At 31.3% G+C, this 21,093-nt stretch overlaps 2 protein-coding genes across 3 annotated transcripts; one reads left to right on the top strand and one right to left on the bottom strand.

The window, feature by feature from the left end:
- Window positions 1-3,283: 3,283 nt before the first annotated feature.
- LOC125827644 (filament-like plant protein 4) lies at window positions 3,284-11,300 on the top strand. 2 transcript variants are annotated; one of them, XM_049506952.1, is made up of 6 exons: window positions 3,284-3,484; window positions 4,983-5,114; window positions 5,665-5,890; window positions 5,979-8,430; window positions 9,220-9,259; window positions 10,481-11,300. In XM_049506952.1, the coding sequence occupies exons 2-6, from the start codon at window positions 4,989-4,991 to the stop codon at window positions 10,916-10,918; spliced, it is 3,282 nt and encodes a 1,093-aa protein (XP_049362909.1). In that variant the 5' UTR covers window positions 3,284-3,484; window positions 4,983-4,988; the 3' UTR covers window positions 10,919-11,300. The 2 variants fall into 2 exon arrangements, with proteins under 2 accessions (XP_049362909.1, XP_049362908.1); XM_049506951.1 differs by lacking the exons at window positions 3,284-3,484; window positions 9,220-9,259; window positions 10,481-11,300 and adding an exon at window positions 4,208-4,305 and having other exon boundaries at window positions 5,979-8,501.
- Window positions 11,301-17,814: 6,514 nt separating this feature from the next.
- LOC125827731 (auxin-responsive protein SAUR50) lies at window positions 17,815-18,528 on the bottom strand. Its single transcript, XM_049507059.1, has one exon. The coding sequence runs from the start codon at window positions 18,475-18,477 to the stop codon at window positions 18,151-18,153; it is 327 nt and encodes a 108-aa protein (XP_049363016.1). The 5' UTR covers window positions 18,478-18,528; the 3' UTR covers window positions 17,815-18,150.
- Between the last annotated feature and the right edge of the window lie 2,565 nt (window positions 18,529-21,093).

Below are 21,093 nucleotides of genomic sequence, written 5' to 3'. Positions count from 1 at the left end.
TGAATTAGTAATTATTGTGAATTATAGTACTTTTTACGTAGTTTACAAATATATAAATTTCATTTCAAAAAAATTGAAGATTCCATGCGCAAATTTTCGATCAAACTTAATCTGTTTGACTCTCAAAAAATGAAAAGTGCGACATAAATTGGGACAGAAGAAGTAATAATTTTTCTTGACAATTAAAGATTTTATGTTTTCCTTTTTTCGTTCACTTTTATTTGTCCGTTTTAAATTTTGTGCATTTTTAAAGAAATAATAATTAATATGAGTATTTTATCATAATATTCAATTAATTGATGTATAGAAATCGCTTATGCGAAATGATATGTATAATAAGTAATTAACATTAACAGTAATGTAGAGGGAAACTTATTTTTTTTCTCCATATATGTTAAAAAATGATAAATATATATAAACGGAGGAAGTATATATGATAAAGCTTTAATAAGGTATTATCAACAAATTTAATTTATTGGTGCATTACACATTGGGTATTAATTCTTATGATTTAATTTGTTTCCTAATGTTTAAATGGACTCTTAATTAAGCAACTACCCCAAAAATCGTTATGAGAAAATTACAACGTAGTTAATAAGCTTTAATAAGGTATTATAAACAAATTTAATTTATTGGTGTATTACACATTGGGTATTAATTCGTGTGATTTAATTTATTTCCTTATGTTTAAATGGACTCTTAATTAAGCAACTACCCCAAAAAGCGTTAAGAGAAAACTACAACGTAATTTAAAAGACAAAATACAATTTGGGCAGTAAATCAACATATATTTCGAGAGGAACTATATTTTAAAAATGTTATTACGGTAGTATTACTGTTTTACAATATAGTTAAATATTACGTAATTAACATTAACAGTTATGGATTAATTCAATAATGGAGACTGTCAAATCATGTTTAATGAGATTGCTTAATGAAGAGATTATTTGATTACACTCTTTAATTACTAGTACTGTAACACTTTTGACTTTTAATGTTTGTAACTTAATATACGCGTTATATTGTTTGCAAATTAGACATGAGTTTTTAATTTTTAAAAAGTCTCACCCTATCAACTTTTTAGTTGTAAACTTTGCATTAGGAATTTGAGATTTAAAAACTATAAATCATGTTTTTATTAGTATAAGATATTAGAAAGGATGTCAGTGAGACAGCGTAAGATGTTGAAATTAATAAATGGTGATTACTTCAAAGTCAAAATATTACAGACAGGATCAATATTTTTCAATTTAAAATTCTATTCTCATAAATATTTTAATTAAATCAATTAGAAAAAAAATAGCAGTATTTTAACAGAGAAATTTTTTTAGGAAACTTCCTAGTGTTTCAATAAAAATATGTTTTTCATTACGATTTTTTTAGTGAGCTGATTTGATAGAAAGCAAGTAAGAAAATTATTTTTATAAACATATATGTTCCATTGATTCATAGTGGAAAGTTAAAATCCCTCTAATTTTAATAATGAATGTAAAAATAATATTCTTGCCTCAAATTATTTATCGTAATTTCTAAATATAGTTATATCAAAATATCTGTCATTTTAAAAGTTTAAGATGATTTTTTTTTTTCATTTTTTTCAAAAGTAACTATTTTTAAAGACAACAAACATTTAAATTAGTCAAAATCATTCTTAGATAATGTTTTTCAAAAAACTTGTAAAAAAAAGACATGACAAAAATTTTGAGATGAAGGGAATTATTGTACTTTTTTTTTTGGATTATGAAAATAATGCACGTAGAGTTAAGTAGACTCTACCAAAAATTAAATATTCCACTACTATGTCTATGGTAGTACTAGGAGAAACACAAAAGCAAAATTTCCCTTCCCCTAAGGAATTAATTTCAGTATTAATTAAGCTAAATCTAGTTTATAGGCTCTAGCACTAGGTTTATAACACATATACAAAGTCATAAATATAATTAAAGAATAAAGTCAGTTGAAAAAAGAATCCAATAAATGTGATATGATCCTGATATATACAATTGTGTATATATATGTAGCTAAGAAACTTTATTTTAAAGAAGAAGAAAAAAAGATAACATAGAAACAAGTACTATTCAAATGGTTTTAACCATTTGTTGTTTTAGGAAATGAAATACATAAATCTACTAATTAAACAAAATTTATCATTGCTAAGAACACTTTAAAAGAAATTTAGAATTTCATTTATATAATAGCGGAGTTTTGAGATCACTAAAGAATGTAGTACAACAAATGACATTGTTCCTTTCTTAATTGAAGATCTCAATTTTAAATGTTGGATATAAAAAATTCTCTATAGACAATGATTTTCATGAATGAAACCCTATATGAAGCGAATCCAAATGAATCGATTTTTGATACAGATATTGAACATCTACTAATAAAAAACAAGAAAAAATATTGGATTGTTGAGTGGAAAAATAATAAAATAAAAATTATGGGCATGGTTGAAAGTTGGTATCTTTGAAAAAGAGGGGTAGGGAGTGGGGGTGGGTGGGTAGACAGAGCACCCAAGTAATGAGCTGGACTGTGTGGACTACAGTTTGTGTCATTCTCTATTTATTTCTTACACCCAACCCCCACCTTGCTTCTCCCACAAGCCTACCTTAATTTTTTTAATCTAAAATTATTTTATTAATTATTATAACATACTAATACAAAAAAATTATAAACAAGAATAAATTGTGCACATTAAGATAATAATATTTCAATCTAAAAAGATAAACGAAGCTTAAGAAATACTAATAACTTTTTATTGATATTTGATATTCACTACTTTTTCAAAAACAAATAAAGTCTTAACAACAATTTATAAAGAACATAGTATACACAATTTTATTTTTACTTCATAAACATAGCAACACGAATTTACTAAAATCTTTCTTTGTATTGCTCGAATTCAAAACTTAAAATAAGATCGAGTATGATTCTATTTATTCCATCACAATCCATCATATACTATTTAAATAAGTCAAAGATTTTACTTTCACCTATAATCTTTCAGGGTAAACTTGTCTTTTTCATGTCATATCTCCTAGTTGTAATAATATTTAATATTTTAAATTACTTCTATGCAGATTATATACCTCAGACATAATATAACTAGAGATAATAATTTTATATATTTGCATTTATTTAACTTAATTTTTTTTAATTAAAAATATTAATTTAAGAAATAAAAACCTGAATATTTTTGGCACTTTCCAACTTCTTGCCTTTTAAGTGACACATAATGTCGAATATTTATATTTTTAACCCTCCCCCTTTTCCCCCACTAACACCACCTTCTCCTCCGGCGATCTCATTTTCTTTCTCTAAAACTCTCTCTCTAAATTTTTTTTGTAAAAAAGTCTGAAACTTTATCTTTCAAGAGCTCAAATTATGAACTAGATCCTAAATATTTTGCTGAAATATCAACTGGGTCATAGTTAGTTTTTTGTGTTCTTTACTAAAAAGTTGCAGAGAAGCTGCATTGTTAGCGGTGAGTAGATTTTTTTTTTCTTCCGTTACAGTTTTCTTTGAAGATGAGGATGATGGTGTCAATGGGTGTTTAAAAAAATATTCTTTTTTTTTGTTGTTGTTCCCATTTAGCTTGGATTTTTGTGATTGTTTTAATTTTGTTTTCATTTGAATTTTTTCCTCTTTTTTCTCCTCTTTTTTTGCTTCATGAACTTGTCATTTACCTCATTTTCTGTCGGTGGGGTTATCTCAATTTCAGTTTCAATCCCCATTTTTGGGGTTTCATTGGTTTTTTGTAGACAAATTTTACTTCTTTTTTTCTTGTAAGTTCAGTAGCTCATTTGTTTCAAGATTTGATTTTTATGGTTTTTTGAAAGTAATGAGAGATTGTAGTATGTCTACTTTTTTCAGGGTATGGATTTTCTTGATGAATTTCTGAACTTTTTGCTGATTTTGTGTAGTTGATTGTATTTGCAGAAAAGGGGTGTGATTGTTTTAATCTCGAGGTTTAATGTATATTGCTTCTAGCAAAAAAAAGATCATATTTTAGCAATGCCAATTGCTTTGTATAATGATTATTCTGGATTTGGTATTCATCTTGTTAAAATATGAAAATGTGTGATATTCATGTTTAGTTTTTATTGTTTATGGTAGTGTGTCATTATCTGTAACTACCACTTTTGCCTATTTTATGTCATCTGGGGTCATTTTGTGCCCTATAATTGGCTTTGTTATGGAAATGCAATCATCAGTATTTGATCTGAATAAATATTCCTTAGTATATACATATCATTTTGATATTTCTCATTGAGCTTATGATTTTAGCTATTTGGAAGTTTTCAGGTACCAGATTCTTGTATTTATGTGTTTTTTCCTTTATGTATGTTTGCTTGTACAAAATTTGATTACCTTCTCATCTCCCTCTACTCCTGTTAATCTGTTTTCCTCCTTTTGTGCTTAATTCTTTGCCTAATTCTCGTTGCATTGCAGTTACATGCAAGTATATCCCGAGTTGTGGCGTTTGAAATGATTTGAAATGTTTTTCCTTGAGCTGAGGGTCTATTGGAAACAACCTCTCTACCTTCCAAGGTAGGGGTAAGGTGTGCGTACACACAACTCTCCCCCGAGTTCACTTGTGGGATTACACTAGGTATGTTGTTGTTGTTGTTGTAAGGAGGAAATAGAGTTCCCTTTGTAAGTTAGCCTAAATTTTTCAGGTATAGCAACATTTCTGATGTGTTCTCTGAGCTAATGGCAGGGCACAATCGTGTATATTGCTTCTTCTCAGTAAATTAGGAGGACAATTTCTGGACATAGCGTGTATTTTCGTTGTGTTGTAGTTTTATGCATTATCTACCACCACTTGAAGCTTGAGGTCTAATGTGACTTCCTGTTGTATCTCCTGTCAAGTGTTGTGAACTTTTGATGCATTTTTTGTGCTTTTAAGTTATGAATGTTCTCTTTTTCCTTCTTTTATAATTCATTAACTTAATTCAGTTGATATTTTCCTTGTCCAACAGTCAACAATGGATCGGAGGAGTTGGCCCTGGAAGAAGAAATCATCAGATAAGACAGCAAGTGAGAAACCTGTAGCACTTACAGTGGAATCAGCATCTGCCCCTTCAGATTCAACTGAATCTAAGGTTGAACAGGTGAGTTAGTTGATATCTATACAATTAGAAAGAATTAAATACAAGTCAATTTCTTCTTTTTTTTCCTTCTGCTTGCTCCTTGACTAGGAATTCCGTTTCTTCTCATTCTTTGTGGTCACCATAGCTATTAGATTGTCTAGCCGGAGTTCTTCATATCTTTTCCTTCAAACAATCTGTCAATATGTTTGCATCTACAACAAGGCTTTCATGTTGACCTTTAATCTACGAGGACTTGTCTAAAAAAATAGCTGCTTTATTTGGTCAATACTAGCAAAGAACTACTACAATTATCTAAATTCTGAGGCTGATAGCTTCAGGTTGAGATTTGATGGATGCTGGTCTTAAAATTAACCTGACAAATTATAAGTTCTAGTTTAGTTCTGAAATTTTGTTTGCTTCTACATTACAATCTTATTGGTGCTAGAAAGAAGACATAGTTTTCAGTCTGGCAAATGAATCTCGAATGTTTTGACGATTATACATTGTGAGAAATCTTCATTCAATATGTCTTGTCTTGGTGATTTATGTTTTGGTTTCCGTTGTATTTCAGAGTAAACAGGAAATCAAGAAACCGAAGTATGTGCAAATTTCTGTTGAATCTTATTCACATTTGACTGGACTGGAGGATCAAGTTAAGTCTCTCGAGGAACAAGTGAATGGCTTAGAGGATGAAGTCAAGGATTTGAATGAAAAGTTGTCTGCTGCGCAGTCAGAAATGACTAATAAGGAGAACCTGGTGAAACAGCACGCTAAAGTTGCTGAAGAAGCTGTCTCAGGTGATGTTCCTTATTGACTTATGTTTTTCTTGCAATAGGTGTTCTGTAACTTAGTATTGAGTTATTTTATTGACATCTCTCTGGACAGGTTGGGAGAAGGCTGAGTCAGAAGCTGCAACACTGAAAAATCACCTGGAATCCGTCACTCTTTTGAAGCTTACTGCTGAAGACAGGGCATCACATTTGGATGGTGCACTGAAAGAGTGCATGCGGCAGATACGTAATTTGAAAGAAGAGCATGAACAGAAGCTGCATGATGTGATTCAGAATAAAGCCAAACAGTTTGATAAAATGAGGCATGAGTTTGAAGCAAAGATAGCTAACTTGGACCAACAGTTACTCAGGTCTGCAGCAGAAAATTCTGCACTCTCAAGGTCTTTGCAGGAGCGTTCTAGCATGGTGATACAGCTCAGTGAAGAAAAATCCCAAGCTGAAGCAGAAATAGAGATGTTGAAGAGCAATATCGAGTCATGTGAAAGGGAGATAAATTCTCTGAAATATGAACTCCATATTAACTCAAAGGAACTAGAAATTCGTAACGAGGAGAAAAATATGAGTGTACGGTCTGCCGAAGTTGCAAATAAACAACACCTGGAGGGAGTGAAGAAAATTGCAAAATTGGAAGCAGAGTGTCAGAGATTACGTGGTCTTGTCCGGAAGAAGTTGCCTGGGCCTGCAGCCTTGGCCCAAATGAAGCTTGAGGTTGAGAGTTTGGGTAGAGATTATGGGGACAGCCGTGTAAAGAAATCCCAAGGAAGGCCTTCTAGTCCACAGTTTTCCAGTTTGCCAGATTTTTCATTTGATAGTGTGCAGAAGTTCCATAAAGAGAATGAGCAATTAACGGAACGCCTTTTAGCAATGGAGGAGGAAACAAAGATGTTGAAAGAAGCTTTGGCACACCGGAACAGTGAATTACAAGCGTCCAGGAGTATTTGTGCAAAGACGTCCAGCAAGCTTCAGAGTTTGGAAGCACAGCTGCAAGCAAATGTTGAACAGAAAAGCCCACAAAAGTCCACCATTCGACGACAGCCTTCTGAGGGTTCCTTTAGCCATGAAGCAAATCATCTTCCAAGATTGGCTTCCATGTCTGAAGATGGAAATGATGATAATGTTAGTTGTGCTAGCTCTTGGACAACAGCATTAATGTCTGATCTCTCCCATGTCAAGAAGGAGAAGAACTTTGACAGTCCACATAAATCTGAAAGTGCAAGCCACCTGGATCTCATGGATGACTTTTTGGAGATGGAGAAATTAGCTTATCAGTCCAGTGACACAAATGGAGCTGTTTCAAGTCCAGATATTCCAAATAATGCAAGACCCGAAACTACAAAAGTTGACACCTCCATGCATGTCACCACAAGCCCAGATTCTCAGCTGAAAGAACAAAATGAGACAAGTGTATCAGGAGATCAAGCATCTCGCAACGAGGAAGTATCATCACAAAGTCATCAACCTCTTTCAGATACATCCATATCCATGAAGCTCCAATCAAGAATTTCAACTGTTTTGGAGTCTTTGTCAAAGGAAGCTGACATTCAAAGAATTCAAGAGGATCTCAGAGAGATTGTGCAGGAAATGCGCAACTCCTTGATACCGCAATCAACTAAGAGCATTGTTGAGATAACTCTTTCCTCGAAGACTGCTACTGAATCTCAGCCCTCTCTTGATGATGGCGAGGCAAATTTAGAAAAGGAAATTCCTGTCTCAGAAGATAGTAAGTCATGCAATGAGTCTATCCATGGTATTAGCAAAGAATTAGCAGATGCTATGTCTCAAATTCATGACTTTGTACTCTTTCTGGGCAAAGAAGCAAAGGCTATCCAGGGAACAGCTCCTGATGGAAGTGGAATCAATGAAAAATTAGATGATTTTTCGGCCACTTATGTTGAGGTAATAAGCAACAGGTTGAGTATGGTGAATTTTGTCCTTGATCTCTCTCATGTGCTGAGTAATGCGAGCCAACTACACTTCAATATACTTGGTTACAAGAATTCTGAAACAGAAATAAGTACTTCTGATTGCATAGACAAGGTTGCTTTACCAGAAAATAAAGATCTTCAGCACTCGGGAGAGGTATATGCAAATGGTTGCGCTCATTTTTCTGATTCTACTTCTGATCCAGACATTCCTCATGAAGGAAGTCTTGTTCCTACTTCAGAGTCAACATCAACCTCTTTGAAGTGCTCGTTGGAGGAGGTTGAACAATTGAAATTAGAGAAAGAAAATATGGCTCTTGATCTTGCTAGATACTCCGAGAACCTGGAGAGCACTAAATCCCAGTTGACTGAAACCGAGCAACTTCTTGCAGAGGTTAAGTCACAATTGGTATCTGCTCAAAAGGCAAACAGTTTGGCTGAAACTCAGCTCAAATGCATGGCAGAGTCATATAACTCACTTGAAACTCGGACTGAGGAGTTGCAAACTGAAGTCAACCGTCTTCAGGCCAAGATAGAAAGTCTTGATAATGAGCTTCAAGAGGAAAAGAAGAATCACCAGGATACTTTAGCTAGTTGCAAGGATCTCGAAGAGCAACTACAAAGGTTAGTCGTTTTTGTTCCACATTGGCCTGTAATTATAAAAATTTGACTGTCAGATCTTATAATCCAAATTTAGTTTTTTAAGTTATCACATTGTGCTTTCCCTATGGAGTGATTTTATTTTATTGTGAAAGTAGCTACTGATATCTCAAATACTTGAAGTTTTCGTGTATCAATGAATTTTGCTCAAACCCCCTAATCTTTGGATGAAAAAGAGTCAGAGTTTTTTCTTTGACCATGGTTGTCTTATATTTTGAATTATTAACTTTTAGTACTTATTTTACTTTTTATGTAGTTTCATTAAAATTTTATTTCAGAAGACTTGAAGATTCTATGTCTGAATTCGCGTAGAAAATAAAGTTTTGTGAGTCTCATACTCTGGACCCACCCACATAAAATGAAACAGAGAAGGTTACATGAAAGGAAAAGGAAAAAAAATATGTTTCTATGTGATTTCAATAATTCATAGCTGATCCGTTGTGAGGGTCTCTTGTGAGTTTTCACCCTGATTAAGATTCCTCAGTTACTTGGGGTTTGCTGTCTATATAAATCTTTCGGGAACAACCTCTTTTCCTCTCACAAGGTAAGGGTAAGGTCTGTGTACACTCTACCGTCTACCCTCTGGCATTACACTGGGTATGTTATTATTTGCTGTCTATAAAAAGGTGTAGGACTAGACTGCTTGTTACTCACTGCTCTGTTCACCAGCATTGCTTGCAACTGATATGTTGATTTAAGATTACGTTAAGTGGCACTTAAACTGTATTTAATTCAATTTCCTGTTTGAATCAGGATGGAGAGTGCTGCTGATCTTGATGCCAAGACTAACCAGGTAGCTTTCTTGCACCCTAATAAGTGATTAATCGAATCCATTGTAGTTGTGTATTTGATGCAGTAGTTTACAGTACTAAATTTAGTTGGAAAAAGATTGTTCTTCTCGTTGGTTGTCCGAACTTTTGATCTAATTTCAGTTAACTCGATAAAAGACAATAGAATTCAGTGATAGTGATGCTATGCAACAACTGACTTTGAAATAGAATTTGCCTCTATAATTGGTGTTTAATCGTTGCTAGCAAGTAGATTTTCTTTGTTTTGCTCCATTTCTCTAAAGTTTTGTTTCAGTGATAGAAGTTCCAATGCATATGAAAAGATTTGCAAATTATACATTTATAATGTAAGCAAATGTTACAAAAATATGATAGCTAGATGACTTTTAAGTCTCACTATGCGTTCAGAACTCAAAAAATCATGTATAACCTTGCATTGAAAGACTACTGCTAAATCAATTACTTGATCTCTTTTTATGGTGGAGGCCATCATTTAAATAGTAAAAGAACAATTTTCTTTTATCAATGCATTGTCTAATTAGTGAACCTCGAATTAGATTGAAGACCACAATAACAAATTGACATAGTTTTTAGTAAACTTGGAGTTTCGTAATGTCTTTGTACAATTGAATCCAAAGATCCTAATTTCTGGTTTGCAGTCCACACCCCTGAACCCCTCTATCGTCTTACTCCCTCCGTCCCAAAATAAGTGATGTGTTAGCTCATTTCACGCCCATTACGAAAAAACAATAAATATGAGGTATAGTATACTCCCTATTATCTTACTCCCTCCATCCCAAAATAAGTGATGTTTTAGCTCATTTCACGCCCATTACGAAAAAACAATAAATATGAGGTATAGTGTACTAAGTTACCCCTATTTATTGGATGTTTCTTGAGAATGAGCACTATTGAGAAGAACTAGTTCTTTAATATAAGGGTTTTGTTGGAAATAAGTAGTACTGTTTTTTTTCTTGAATTCCTAAGGCGACAATTATTTTGTGACTTGGGGAGTGTTTTAGTGAATAAACTGCACTTTTAGATTGCAAATTAGCTTATCAATGATAGATTAACCTATACCACATAAATTTCAGGTCTCACCGAACTTTTATGTTAATTCTATGAGTAACTGAATTAAGTTGGTATAAATGATTTGGTGTTAAGATCCTTTTGATAACTCAATGACTGTTCGTTTCTAACGAAGACAATCTGTTAATTTTCTCCAGGAGAAAGACTTAACAGCTGCAGCAGAGAAGCTAGCTGAGTGTCAAGAAACCATATTTCTTCTCGGGAAACAGTTGAACTCTTTGCGTCCTCAGACGGAGTTTATGGGGTCTCCGTACATCGATAGAAGTTCAAAAGGGGAAGGCTTTCGGGAAGAATCAACAACCACTAGCATGAACATCCATGACAATGATCTAGCTGAGATGGACAGCGCCAGTTCTGTAAAAGCAACTTGTGAGTCCCCTGTGGATATATATAATGTGTCATACAGTCCCTCGGACACTGAAGTAAACAATCCATTGAGATCACCAATCAGCTCAAAGTCTCCTAAACACCGGTCTACTAAGTCTGGCTCTTCGTCATCTGCTGGCCCTACACCTGAAAAACAATCTCGTGGTTTCAGCCGATTCTTTTCTTCTAAGGGAAAGACCGGATCTTAGCGTGCAGCTTGCATCTTGCAGGCTTTGTATGCCATTAATAAAAGATTCGAAAGGCACGGACAGGTTGACTTGACTACTGTAGATAATGAGGTACACCTTGTCAATTTACTTCATTGCAAGGTATTTCACACTTTGGAAATACCCCTATTTTGGCCTTGTTGAGGCTCATCAAAGGTTATACAAGAAAAATCATTTCTCTGGTTCATCATTAGCAGCTTTTGTGTTTATTTTCCTTTTCTTTTTTTTTTGTTAATTTTGTGTAGTGAAGTTCTGAAAATGTTTGTACACATTAGCTCCTTGAAATTACACAATGAAGAAGCCATTTTGTATGTTTTTCTAGTATGAAAAGATGTTTTGTGATTACTATAAAATAATAGTTGTACTGTATTGTATATGATTTACATACCTTTGTGGAAAGGCTTTGCTTCTCCTCACCAGACATCACTTTACGCGATGTAATGGTCAAATACATCACTTTCTGATTCTGTATCGACTGTTTGTCTGGAAACGGACAACGACTCGTACTCTTTTTCTGGACTGTGACACTTTTTGTCTCTCTATGGGCTCTTAATTCAAGGCTTTGATTTAGACTTGGACCATCACATATTTGTCTCTACTAAGGCTTTGATCATGGTTTAAGCCCGTCAAATTAGGAAACTAATTAGGCCCTTTTAGCCATGATGCCTCAAGGCTCTTCGGGCATGTTTTCTTGAAGTTTTAGACAAAGATAATTGAATTTTAGTTAGTCACATTTATGGGGTGAAATTTAGAATGAATGACAACCATATGTGCTAGAAGTTCACTCAAAAACGATTAAACTTCAGCTATATATATGTGTGTGTGTGTAAATTTTAGCCACATGCAACTTAATATGTCAAGCCAAACTTGAAAAAGTGAAATAAGTCTATCACGAATCAATTATAACTATCATATTTAAGAGACAAATCCTATTTGATATGAAATTGATGGATTTTGCGGTTTCTTATAAAAAGACACACTTATTATATAGTAACTATTTTTACGTCAACTATACAACATTAGTGATTGATTGGAACCAAAGAGTTTGTTTCCTTTATTATTTGTAGATCTCTCAATCAATCAACTTCACTTAGTAAAGTAGTTGCATCTGTTTAAGTGATTAATCATTTATATTTACAAGCAAATAATATTGAAAGATTTGTTAATTAAAGATGCTAATTATGCACTTCTTTTTTGTAATCACCAAAGTAATTAATATCCACCACTTAATTATTGTTAAGTGATGTATTCTTGCTTTCCCATAGTTCTTACTTACATTTATACCAAAACGGGCTCGGAGTTAAAAGGTTATGTATGAATTCAGCTAAACATAATAGCTTTAGCCTAAATTTTATATTTGCACTAAGAAATTCGTTAAGCATATACAAAAATTAAATAAAGAATTAATTCAGTAGTTAACACGATCAAGATGTCTCTATCCTAAAATTTAGAATTCATCAAGTTTAAATCTTCGTCCCGCAACCCACTCAAAACAATGTTCAAGTTCTTCAATCTCACGTGTCAGCTATTCAGCCACAAATTACTTAACTTTCTTACTATGGTTTAATAATGGTAATGACCTCATTCAATCTTTTTCGCCTGTCGTATGTGTTTTGTCTCATGTTTGAATGCAACAAAACTATATAACAAAATTGAAAGGTACATATATGTTATTGTTACCTACTCTCCCAACACTAAGACCTTTGCTAAGTACTATCGAACGTTAAAAAACTTTAGAGAAGACTATGAAGCCACTTAGGTGTGGCTTCGAGTACTCCAACACACACACATCCAATTTAAACATAGGGTCGGAGCCAAGATTTAATGTTTATAAGTTCGAGACTTTTGCCCTTTTACATTATTAGGTCATAAATTCATTAATTTATATATATTCTTAAGGTAAAATATAAACTTTGGATCAAAGTTATACATGTTCGACTGATCAATTTGTATCTCGAAGGCAAGCTCTGCTCTTGGTTGAGCTTAAGTTTTCGTCTTGTTAAAATTTATATACTAGTAGAAAATGCAAAGAACCTATACTTTCAATTAAAAAATTAATTTTCATAACATTGGATTAAAATTGACTTAAATATAGCGATTTCGATAATAAGGACCATTATGTCTAAGGCATGCTATTGTTGTTGTTGTACATACATCTTCCTATTTCGAGTAATAGTTCTAGTTTCAAGCTAGTCGCCTTAATTAATTATTTAAAGCGGAAACTTAGTATATTTGACCATTTTCCCTTCTAGAAAGGTTCACGAGTAGGAAATGTGGCATCACCTGATGCTTTTAGAGACTAAACTCCTGGCGTTAGTTAATACGCTCAAACCTAACTCATTTTTATAACGGTAAAACTACATCTGACTCCAATTATTATTATTATTGGAGGGCAAATTTGACTCTTTTTCCTTTAGAAACATAACATTATTTAAAGTGGTATAAACAAAAGAGTCAAGTTTATAGGTCTAGATGTGTTATATCAATCAATCACTGTGACAATATTTGTATATATTGTTTAGCATCCAAAAAAAACAAAAGAAGGAAAAATTGAACCAAATATGTGGGATATATAACAAGTGAAAAGGTGAAAGTAATAGAAGTCAACAAATACAGTATGAAAGCTAAGTTGCTACCAAGACTTTACACATTTGTATGTTTCAAATTTAATTGGGCATCATATATACAGTAATTTATATATTTATATTTATAAAAAATTGATACTACAAGAATTAATTGAAGATATTACCATAATAAGAAAGCTGAAAGAGATATGCATTAAAGATTTGGAATTAACTTGAAAAAGATAAATTGCATTCTTGAACAAATTAATAATGACGGAGTTGGGATTTTCAATGAGGGAGTTTAATTAAAATATGAAGAGCTAAGCATATAAAAAAATCTAAGAAAGTTCAACATCTACTATATATAGACGAGAGTTCATGCAAAATCAAATATAAATACATGACACAAGTCACGTCCAAATTTGTTACAATGTATAGTCGTGTTGAGTCTAACATTGTTGAGAATATGTGTATTACATGTTTATTTATATAGTCTTGAATAATCTTTCTTTCTCGTGAACTAGTTTTTGGAGGCCGAATTTGATCTAAAATAAAAGCGGAGCTAGAATTTATAATTTATGAGTAATACATGATACCTTTCACGCAAAAAGACCGATCGATACACTTTGGTAATGGCCGATACACATTTGGTCACATTGGCCAAAAATATTTATTTCTATTTTTTTAGTTGTGATGTATACTAAAAATACATATTTCAAAATAATTGTCAATTTAAACAATTAATAGAGAATTGATTGTTTTTCAACTTTATTTTTAACATTGATTATTCTAGAATTAAGAGGCACACAAATAGAATTAACGAGGGATAATTGGCCTAATCCGAGTGGAATTGAGGACATTCATGATTGGTGCTGCTAATTAGTACTCATATATCTAATAATAAAATAATAATTATATTAGACATAATTAAGCAACTTGTATTTCATTATTTTAAGTGGTTTAGTAATTATCAGAACCTAATAATTAAACTATCTTTTTACAATATTCAGAATTCATAAAGTTAAAAAAAAAATTATCTATAGAAAAATACTAGATATGTATATTGATGATGTAGAGCTAAATATAATATAGTAAAATAATCGAGGCACGTTAAAACTTGAAACCACGAAATTAACCATTTGGTCATGGATGCCAACACAAGTAGTTATAATATGACCTTAATGTACTTATTATTATTATTAAACAAAATGTTTAAGTACAAAACACGTTTCTTTTTTTTTATAATATGATCCATTTATTCAGGTGTACTTTCTCTTTTCATACAGATATATATGTCTTCACATTCTCATCATGATATATACAGCTAAAAAAATTGTTGTCTTTAAAGATATTATTATAAACTTCCAATTGTTTTAATTTTAATGGTCAACATGAATTAATTAAAAGGAGTTAGAACAACCACTACATGAAAAATATGAATTACATGGGGATTTTCCTAGGGATTAGTATGAAAATCCGCAGGAAATTTATTTTCCTGCAAATTTTCATACTAATCCCCAGGAAAATCCCCATGTAATTCACTATTTTCTTGTAGTGAACAGTTATATTTACCATTAATATTTTTGTCTGTCCTTTTTTGTGCCAAGAAGCAAATAGAAAATATTAATTAATCTTTTTCTGCTAATCAAATTGAAGACAAACAGATATGGAACAAATTTTTTTATTTGACAATAAGGAAAAAGAAATATTATTTCGTCGAATTGAAGCAAGAAAAGATATATATGTCCTTAAAGTTATTTTTTATTATGTAAAAAACGATAGATTCAATTTTAAAAGTTTAAAATACAAAATTTGTCCAAATAGGTCAAATAAAATGATGTCAGATGTATTAGTTAATACAATAATTAATTATAAAACCATGGGATGTTCTTTTAGTGCACCATGGTTTATGTCCTATTTCCTCTTTTATTATTTCATTTTTTTTCTCACTCGGAGTTTGGAATCTATATTGAGCCTCAATTAAATTTGAATCGCGCGTGCACTAAGCCCATTAGGGGATGTCGCTCCCAACATGATTTTCTTCTTATCCAGGTTCAAATTTGAGACCTCTGATTAAGGATAGAGCAATCCCACCACCGCACCACAACCCAAGTATAATTCAAGTTGTTTACAGTACTTCTTTAAGTTGTTGAAACATAGTAACGTGTTTCAAAGATAAATGCAACAAGTAACATGATAAACCATATAGTTGTCAATGATTTATCTATAGAAACATGCCTCGAACTTAACGAGTCAATTGTCATATGGAGGAAATTTTATAGGCAAATTAAGTTGTCACACTCTTTCGCCAAATCAAATACTTGGTTTAGTTAATTTTTAGGTGTATTTTGATAAATAATTGATAATAATTTTGATAGAAAACACAAACACATGATAATTCAAATACACAACTAAAAAAATGACACTTCAAATATCTTTTTTGACTATTATCTAATTTTAAAAATTATTGGAACGTAATGTTACTACGATTCTTTTAAATATCATTAGTCTTTTAAGTCTTTTTATATTCGGTGCATATTACTTAAATTATTTTCTTTAGAATATAAGTTATATGTATCGTTAGTGTAACAACTTCTTATCGATATATACCTTCTTTAGAGTATAAGTTATATCTATTGTTAATGTAAAAAACTTTTTATGAATAAACCTTCTTAAAATGTGTTATCTTTAGTTATATTAAGCTTTTGGTTTGTTATAGTAAAAGAAAATAATCATTATTTACTATAAAACAAAAATAATACTATAATACAAATTGTCTACTAGTAAATGTGATATCGGCCCAGGATTAATGGACCATATCCAATCCAACCCATATTGATGAAACAAACAAAAAATAAAGGGACAGGATTAAAGATATTACATAAGGGATACACATAAATGTATATAAAATACATTACAGGTTTAACTGAATCTCGTATTTTTCTTTACACATATATATACTACAAATAATAAGTTATTTACTCCGTGATTATCAAAGTGCAATATGATCAATGATACGAAAATATAATGATTGAACTCATTAAATTCAAATTATAACTCCGACTCTGATAAATATAATTCATCATACTAGCTAGTAGTATATATTATCTTTTTGCTACACCATTTCACCATTTAAGGCCTCTGTAAGTCTTATCTATGTACACATAATTGATAATTTCACTCCAAGTGGACTCTGTAGAATTTCAGAGTCATTTGCTATTTCCATCTAGACATACATATATAGTCATTTTTATTTTATATCTATATACATCTTACTTATACTACAGTAATATTTAGGAATTCACGTGAATAGGTATTTTTTATTTATTTTGTCAAGTAGTATATAAATGAATATATTTATTACTTAAAATATTTACACAAGCATAAATTTAGGCAAATGACACCCTCTGACACTCTAGAACACAAAATTCATGCTTTAATCATAAACAGTACACAAGACTTTTTAGTCTCGACATAATTTCAATTATTTTTTTGGTGTATAGTTTTAATTGTGCATAGATTTGTTTGATAGCATGCTAAAGTGTCACTATATCAAAAGACACGTTACTTTCATACTTCTCTATAATATCACAAAAAGTTGTGGCTGAGTGATGAATATTCATTTATTCTTAAGTAGATGTTTGGGGTTAGTTCAAATTCTAGGTAAGGAGTAGTCGTCCTTAGTTTGGAGTATTTTACCCTTTAGAATGTCACAATACGAATCCAAATTAGTTGAACCTCAAAACAAATATGAGATATCGAATACAATCTTGTAAACAACTATGTAGTGAAGTCTTGAGTTCGAGTTGCGTAAATTAGGAAAACTTCTATAAGAAGCGTTTTCCCTTTCATAGACTCTAGTAATTTGAGCATCTGAATTATTGGACCAACAAATTCAAAATGCTATTTTTATGAAAGTTGAAATAACTTAACGTCTTCATTCCTAACTCATATTTATTTTTAGTTACTATACTTGATAACTTTAGCTCTATTCATATTTATTTCTAGTTACTATACTTGATAGCTTTAGCTACACTCATATTTTTTATATTTAAAAGTATACTATTAGAATGGCAAGTCAAAGAAAACATTTACATCTAATAGCAATAGCAGTTGGCAATCATAAAAATCTCCTTGACCCCCAAAAAATAAACGTATAAATAAAAACAACCTGTACATCTTAAGATCATTAAAAATTCTGTTGGGAGAGTCATCTCAAATGAGTCCTATAGTATACGATCCAAATTTAATCGAAGATTTAATATAGGCTCCGGACAAACAAAAATAATAAACATAATAAAGTAGCACCAAATATTATATAACTTTATATATATAATAATTTGTTAATTCTCTCATAGGGTACAAATATTTATCAAACACCACTATGAGGAAAATTACAAACTTTTGAGATTTACAAACATACCCCTCTCCAGATAATTTCCAGTTAGTTATAACAATAAACACAAAATCCCAAAAGCCAAAAAAAAAAAAAATACAAAAAAAAAGACAGAAGCAATAAAGTAGATTCCTGAACTTCTGTTATAAAAATTTAAAACTTCAGACAACCTAGCTAGCTCCTCCTAGATTTAACTAACTCCACTTTCTTCATCCTTGGAACTTACTGACTCGATTAATTTTCGTCATTTTTATTTACCTTAGCATTGACGAAGTTAGAGATTCGAAAAAATCTTCGTCACATGGAATTGTAAGGCCCATGTCATGATCGAATCCGAATTCTTCTTCGGCCCGTTGAAGTAGTACCCGAAATTCGGGCCTTGATAAAATTGAAATTGGAACAATGTACCTTGTTCGATTTTCTCCAACATAAACTACAAAATGTCCTTTTGGTACGTCCATTGGAAGACCACCTTGTTGTTCGTCTTGATATCCATTTTTCTTTCCTAAACTCGAACATCTTTTTAGAATTTGCTTCAACATTGCCCTTTGTGACAACTTGTTTGATTTCCTAATAGCCATTTCTTGAAAAGAGAGAAAAAAAAAATTGATTTGAGAGAAATTAAAAGAAAAATTGAGAAAATGAGTGTGGTGGAAATGAAAGGAGTTTAAGGGGTGTATAAATAGAATTTTTAAAATTTTTATTTTTTTATTTTTATTTTTAGAAACAAATGCATGTGGGGTTGGGGTGGTAAAGAAGAGAGAGATAACACGGGTGTTATAGAAGGGAGTGTTAACGGCTCAAGGACAAATGTAAAAAGTGTATGTTGGGAGCCAAAGGCTTTGGGTTTATTACCATTTTGTAGCCTTTTATCTAGACATGTTGGTCCCTTTAACTCTATTTTCAATAAGGTTCGTTCATCCTTAACTATGAAAGATTGTATTGAGGAGATAAGGTAAGTTTTTTCCATCGTTAATCAGAGATATGAAGTATCTACGTTTTTATTAGTATAAAAAAGAAGAAGGAATAGTATGGAGCATTTTTCTGTTCCTCTTTTAATGAGCCTTATAGTACATTACTTTATCTAATACCGTGCAAAATAATTACTCCATCCGTCCACTATTAATTGTCATACTTTTCATTTTTAGAGTCAAACTATAATAATTTTGATCAATATTTTAGGATATATTTTTTCATCATATTGATATGTAAAAAATTGCAACGTATAATTTTTGAATATCTAAATTTTTTGTTTAAAAAATCAAATTAATGTAATCTAATTTAACTTTGAAAATAAGTCAAATTGACTTTCGAAAAGTGCAATATGACAAATAAAAGTGGACGGAGAGAATAGTACATAAGGTTTATTCACCCTCGAATAGAGAGATTTGAGATTTGAAGAGAATGAACACTTTTTCTTTTAATGAGCCTTACTTGACAAGGATTAAGATTATTCTAGGCTTTAATGTGAATACAAGACATCAAATGGTAAAAGGTCCATTTAGTGCTAGTTAGAAATTTCGAATGGCTTATTTGCACTTTTGCACATATTTTGTATTGTTTTTTTAATTTATGTACCTCATAACATATCATTTTTACATGGGACATAAGCTTATATTTTAGTATTATAATATTTCACAAGTTATGTCAAGACATGACTTCAGTTTCTAAAGAATGATATACTCCATTATGCATAAGTTAGATTGCTAAAGGAAAAAAAAATATTAACTCATTTGAAAGACAAAAAAAATCAACGTATTTAAAGAAATACATACAATTTTATAATCTCGAATTCAAACTTAGTGGATTCCTAAAAAAAAGTCGATGTAACTACTCATAAATTAACAAAATTAGCAACCTAGAAAATAAGGTAGAAGTTACATTCTATAAACCTACTATAAGTACTAGTACTATTGATTCTTTTCTTCTTTTTTTTGTGAAAAAGGGAAGTTATTAGAAATAATAAAAAAGAAAATAGTTAACAAACAACAATAGGAAATTCAACTCACGTCGTTGTAAAACTAAGAACTTGTCTTGTTTCAATTAATCAAGAACCTTCCTAGTAATTTTCAATAGTGTCTTGTTATGAACTTCCCATTTTTTTCAACCACATTCCTTAATTTGTCTTGTGGTGGAATAGAAAATGGAGCAGAGACTAATACCATTATCCCTAACTTGTATATTTAATTTTCTTGTTGACTTGACTAATCACAAAATAATTGATTTGAAATTTCATTTGTCATAGTACTTCTTTGATTAGCATAAATTAAGCACCTTAACCAACCTTTCAAAGTCAACAAATGTGTAACATGTTACCAAGGACAACACACACTCTCTCTTTTTTTTCTCTAATTTCCACCTGCATGTTTGATATTCGTATCGTAGTTTGATTAATTTGAATTGAAGCATTGCAGAGGCCCATCTTTGGAGGGCATGATCTTTTAACAATCTCATCACAACTCATGTTGATATCAGAAATATCTCTCTCAACATCCAATAGTAAACGATCGAGTTCGAAATGTAAAATTGACCAAAGTCATATAATGGATCTTAGATTGGACCTTTTTGACATAATTTATAAACATTAATAGCGTAATGTAAAGACAATTTGAATTTGTGATAGTTGGTAAATTAATTAATTGTGTATTTTTTATTAGGCTATTCATGTAGTTACTAGTTACCAAATTATGTAATATTTTCCATGCATAAAACTTAAACTATAACATAAATACAAAAAGTTCAGCTCATATCCACCAACTACATAAACTTTTACTCTATTATTACAATTTAAATTGACTATAATCGGATAATAATAATTTTTTTTAGGTTATCAAGCACGCGGTATTATTATATAAGTAAACATAATAAAATGATATAGAAAACGTGTACACTATATATCGTACACAAAGCTTCAATTGATCAAATGATATAACATCTAATATGTAGCCTTCGGGCATCTTGAATAAAAACCTCAATTAGGAATGACAATGGAGTGAGGCAGATTGAAGCCTAGGTTGAACGGAACGGGACTCAAAAATTAGAAACTAAGAAGTACGCATGATGTTTCACAAGTAATAAGTTGAAAATGAAGTGTGTTACAACGCCGAAAATATGTTTATATGGTGCTTTTATTTTCCGAGAAATATTGCAATATATTGTTGGGATATATACCATTAACCTTATAGGGCAAAGCTAGG

Source organism: Solanum verrucosum, unplaced genomic scaffold, assembly GCF_900185275.1.
Source record: "Solanum verrucosum unplaced genomic scaffold, falcon-dt-bn FXZP01000064.1, whole genome shotgun sequence".
Lineage (NCBI taxonomy): Eukaryota > Viridiplantae > Streptophyta > Magnoliopsida > Solanales > Solanaceae > Solanum > Solanum verrucosum.
Note: the sequence above shows the minus strand (reverse complement) of the source record. Positions and strands in the feature narration are given on the sequence as shown.

What these genes read in the sequence shown, in the direction of transcription:
- LOC125827731 (XM_049507059.1), bottom strand. Translation starts at nt 18,477, where the DNA reads ATGGCTATTAGGAAATCAAACAAGTTGTCACAAAGGGCAATGTTGAAG.
- LOC125827644 (XM_049506952.1), top strand. Translation starts at nt 4,989, where the DNA reads ATGGATCGGAGGAGTTGGCCCTGGAAGAAGAAATCATCAGATAAGACA. An exon ending in TGCTGAAGAAGCTGTCTCAG is followed by an intron (nt 5,891 to 5,978) that starts GTGATGTTCCTT and finishes CTCTCTGGACAG; the next exon opens with GTTGGGAGAAGGCTGAGTCA. An exon ending in TTGATGCCAAGACTAACCAG is followed by an intron (nt 9,260 to 10,480) that starts GTAGCTTTCTTG and finishes AATTTTCTCCAG; the next exon opens with GAGAAAGACTTAACAGCTGC.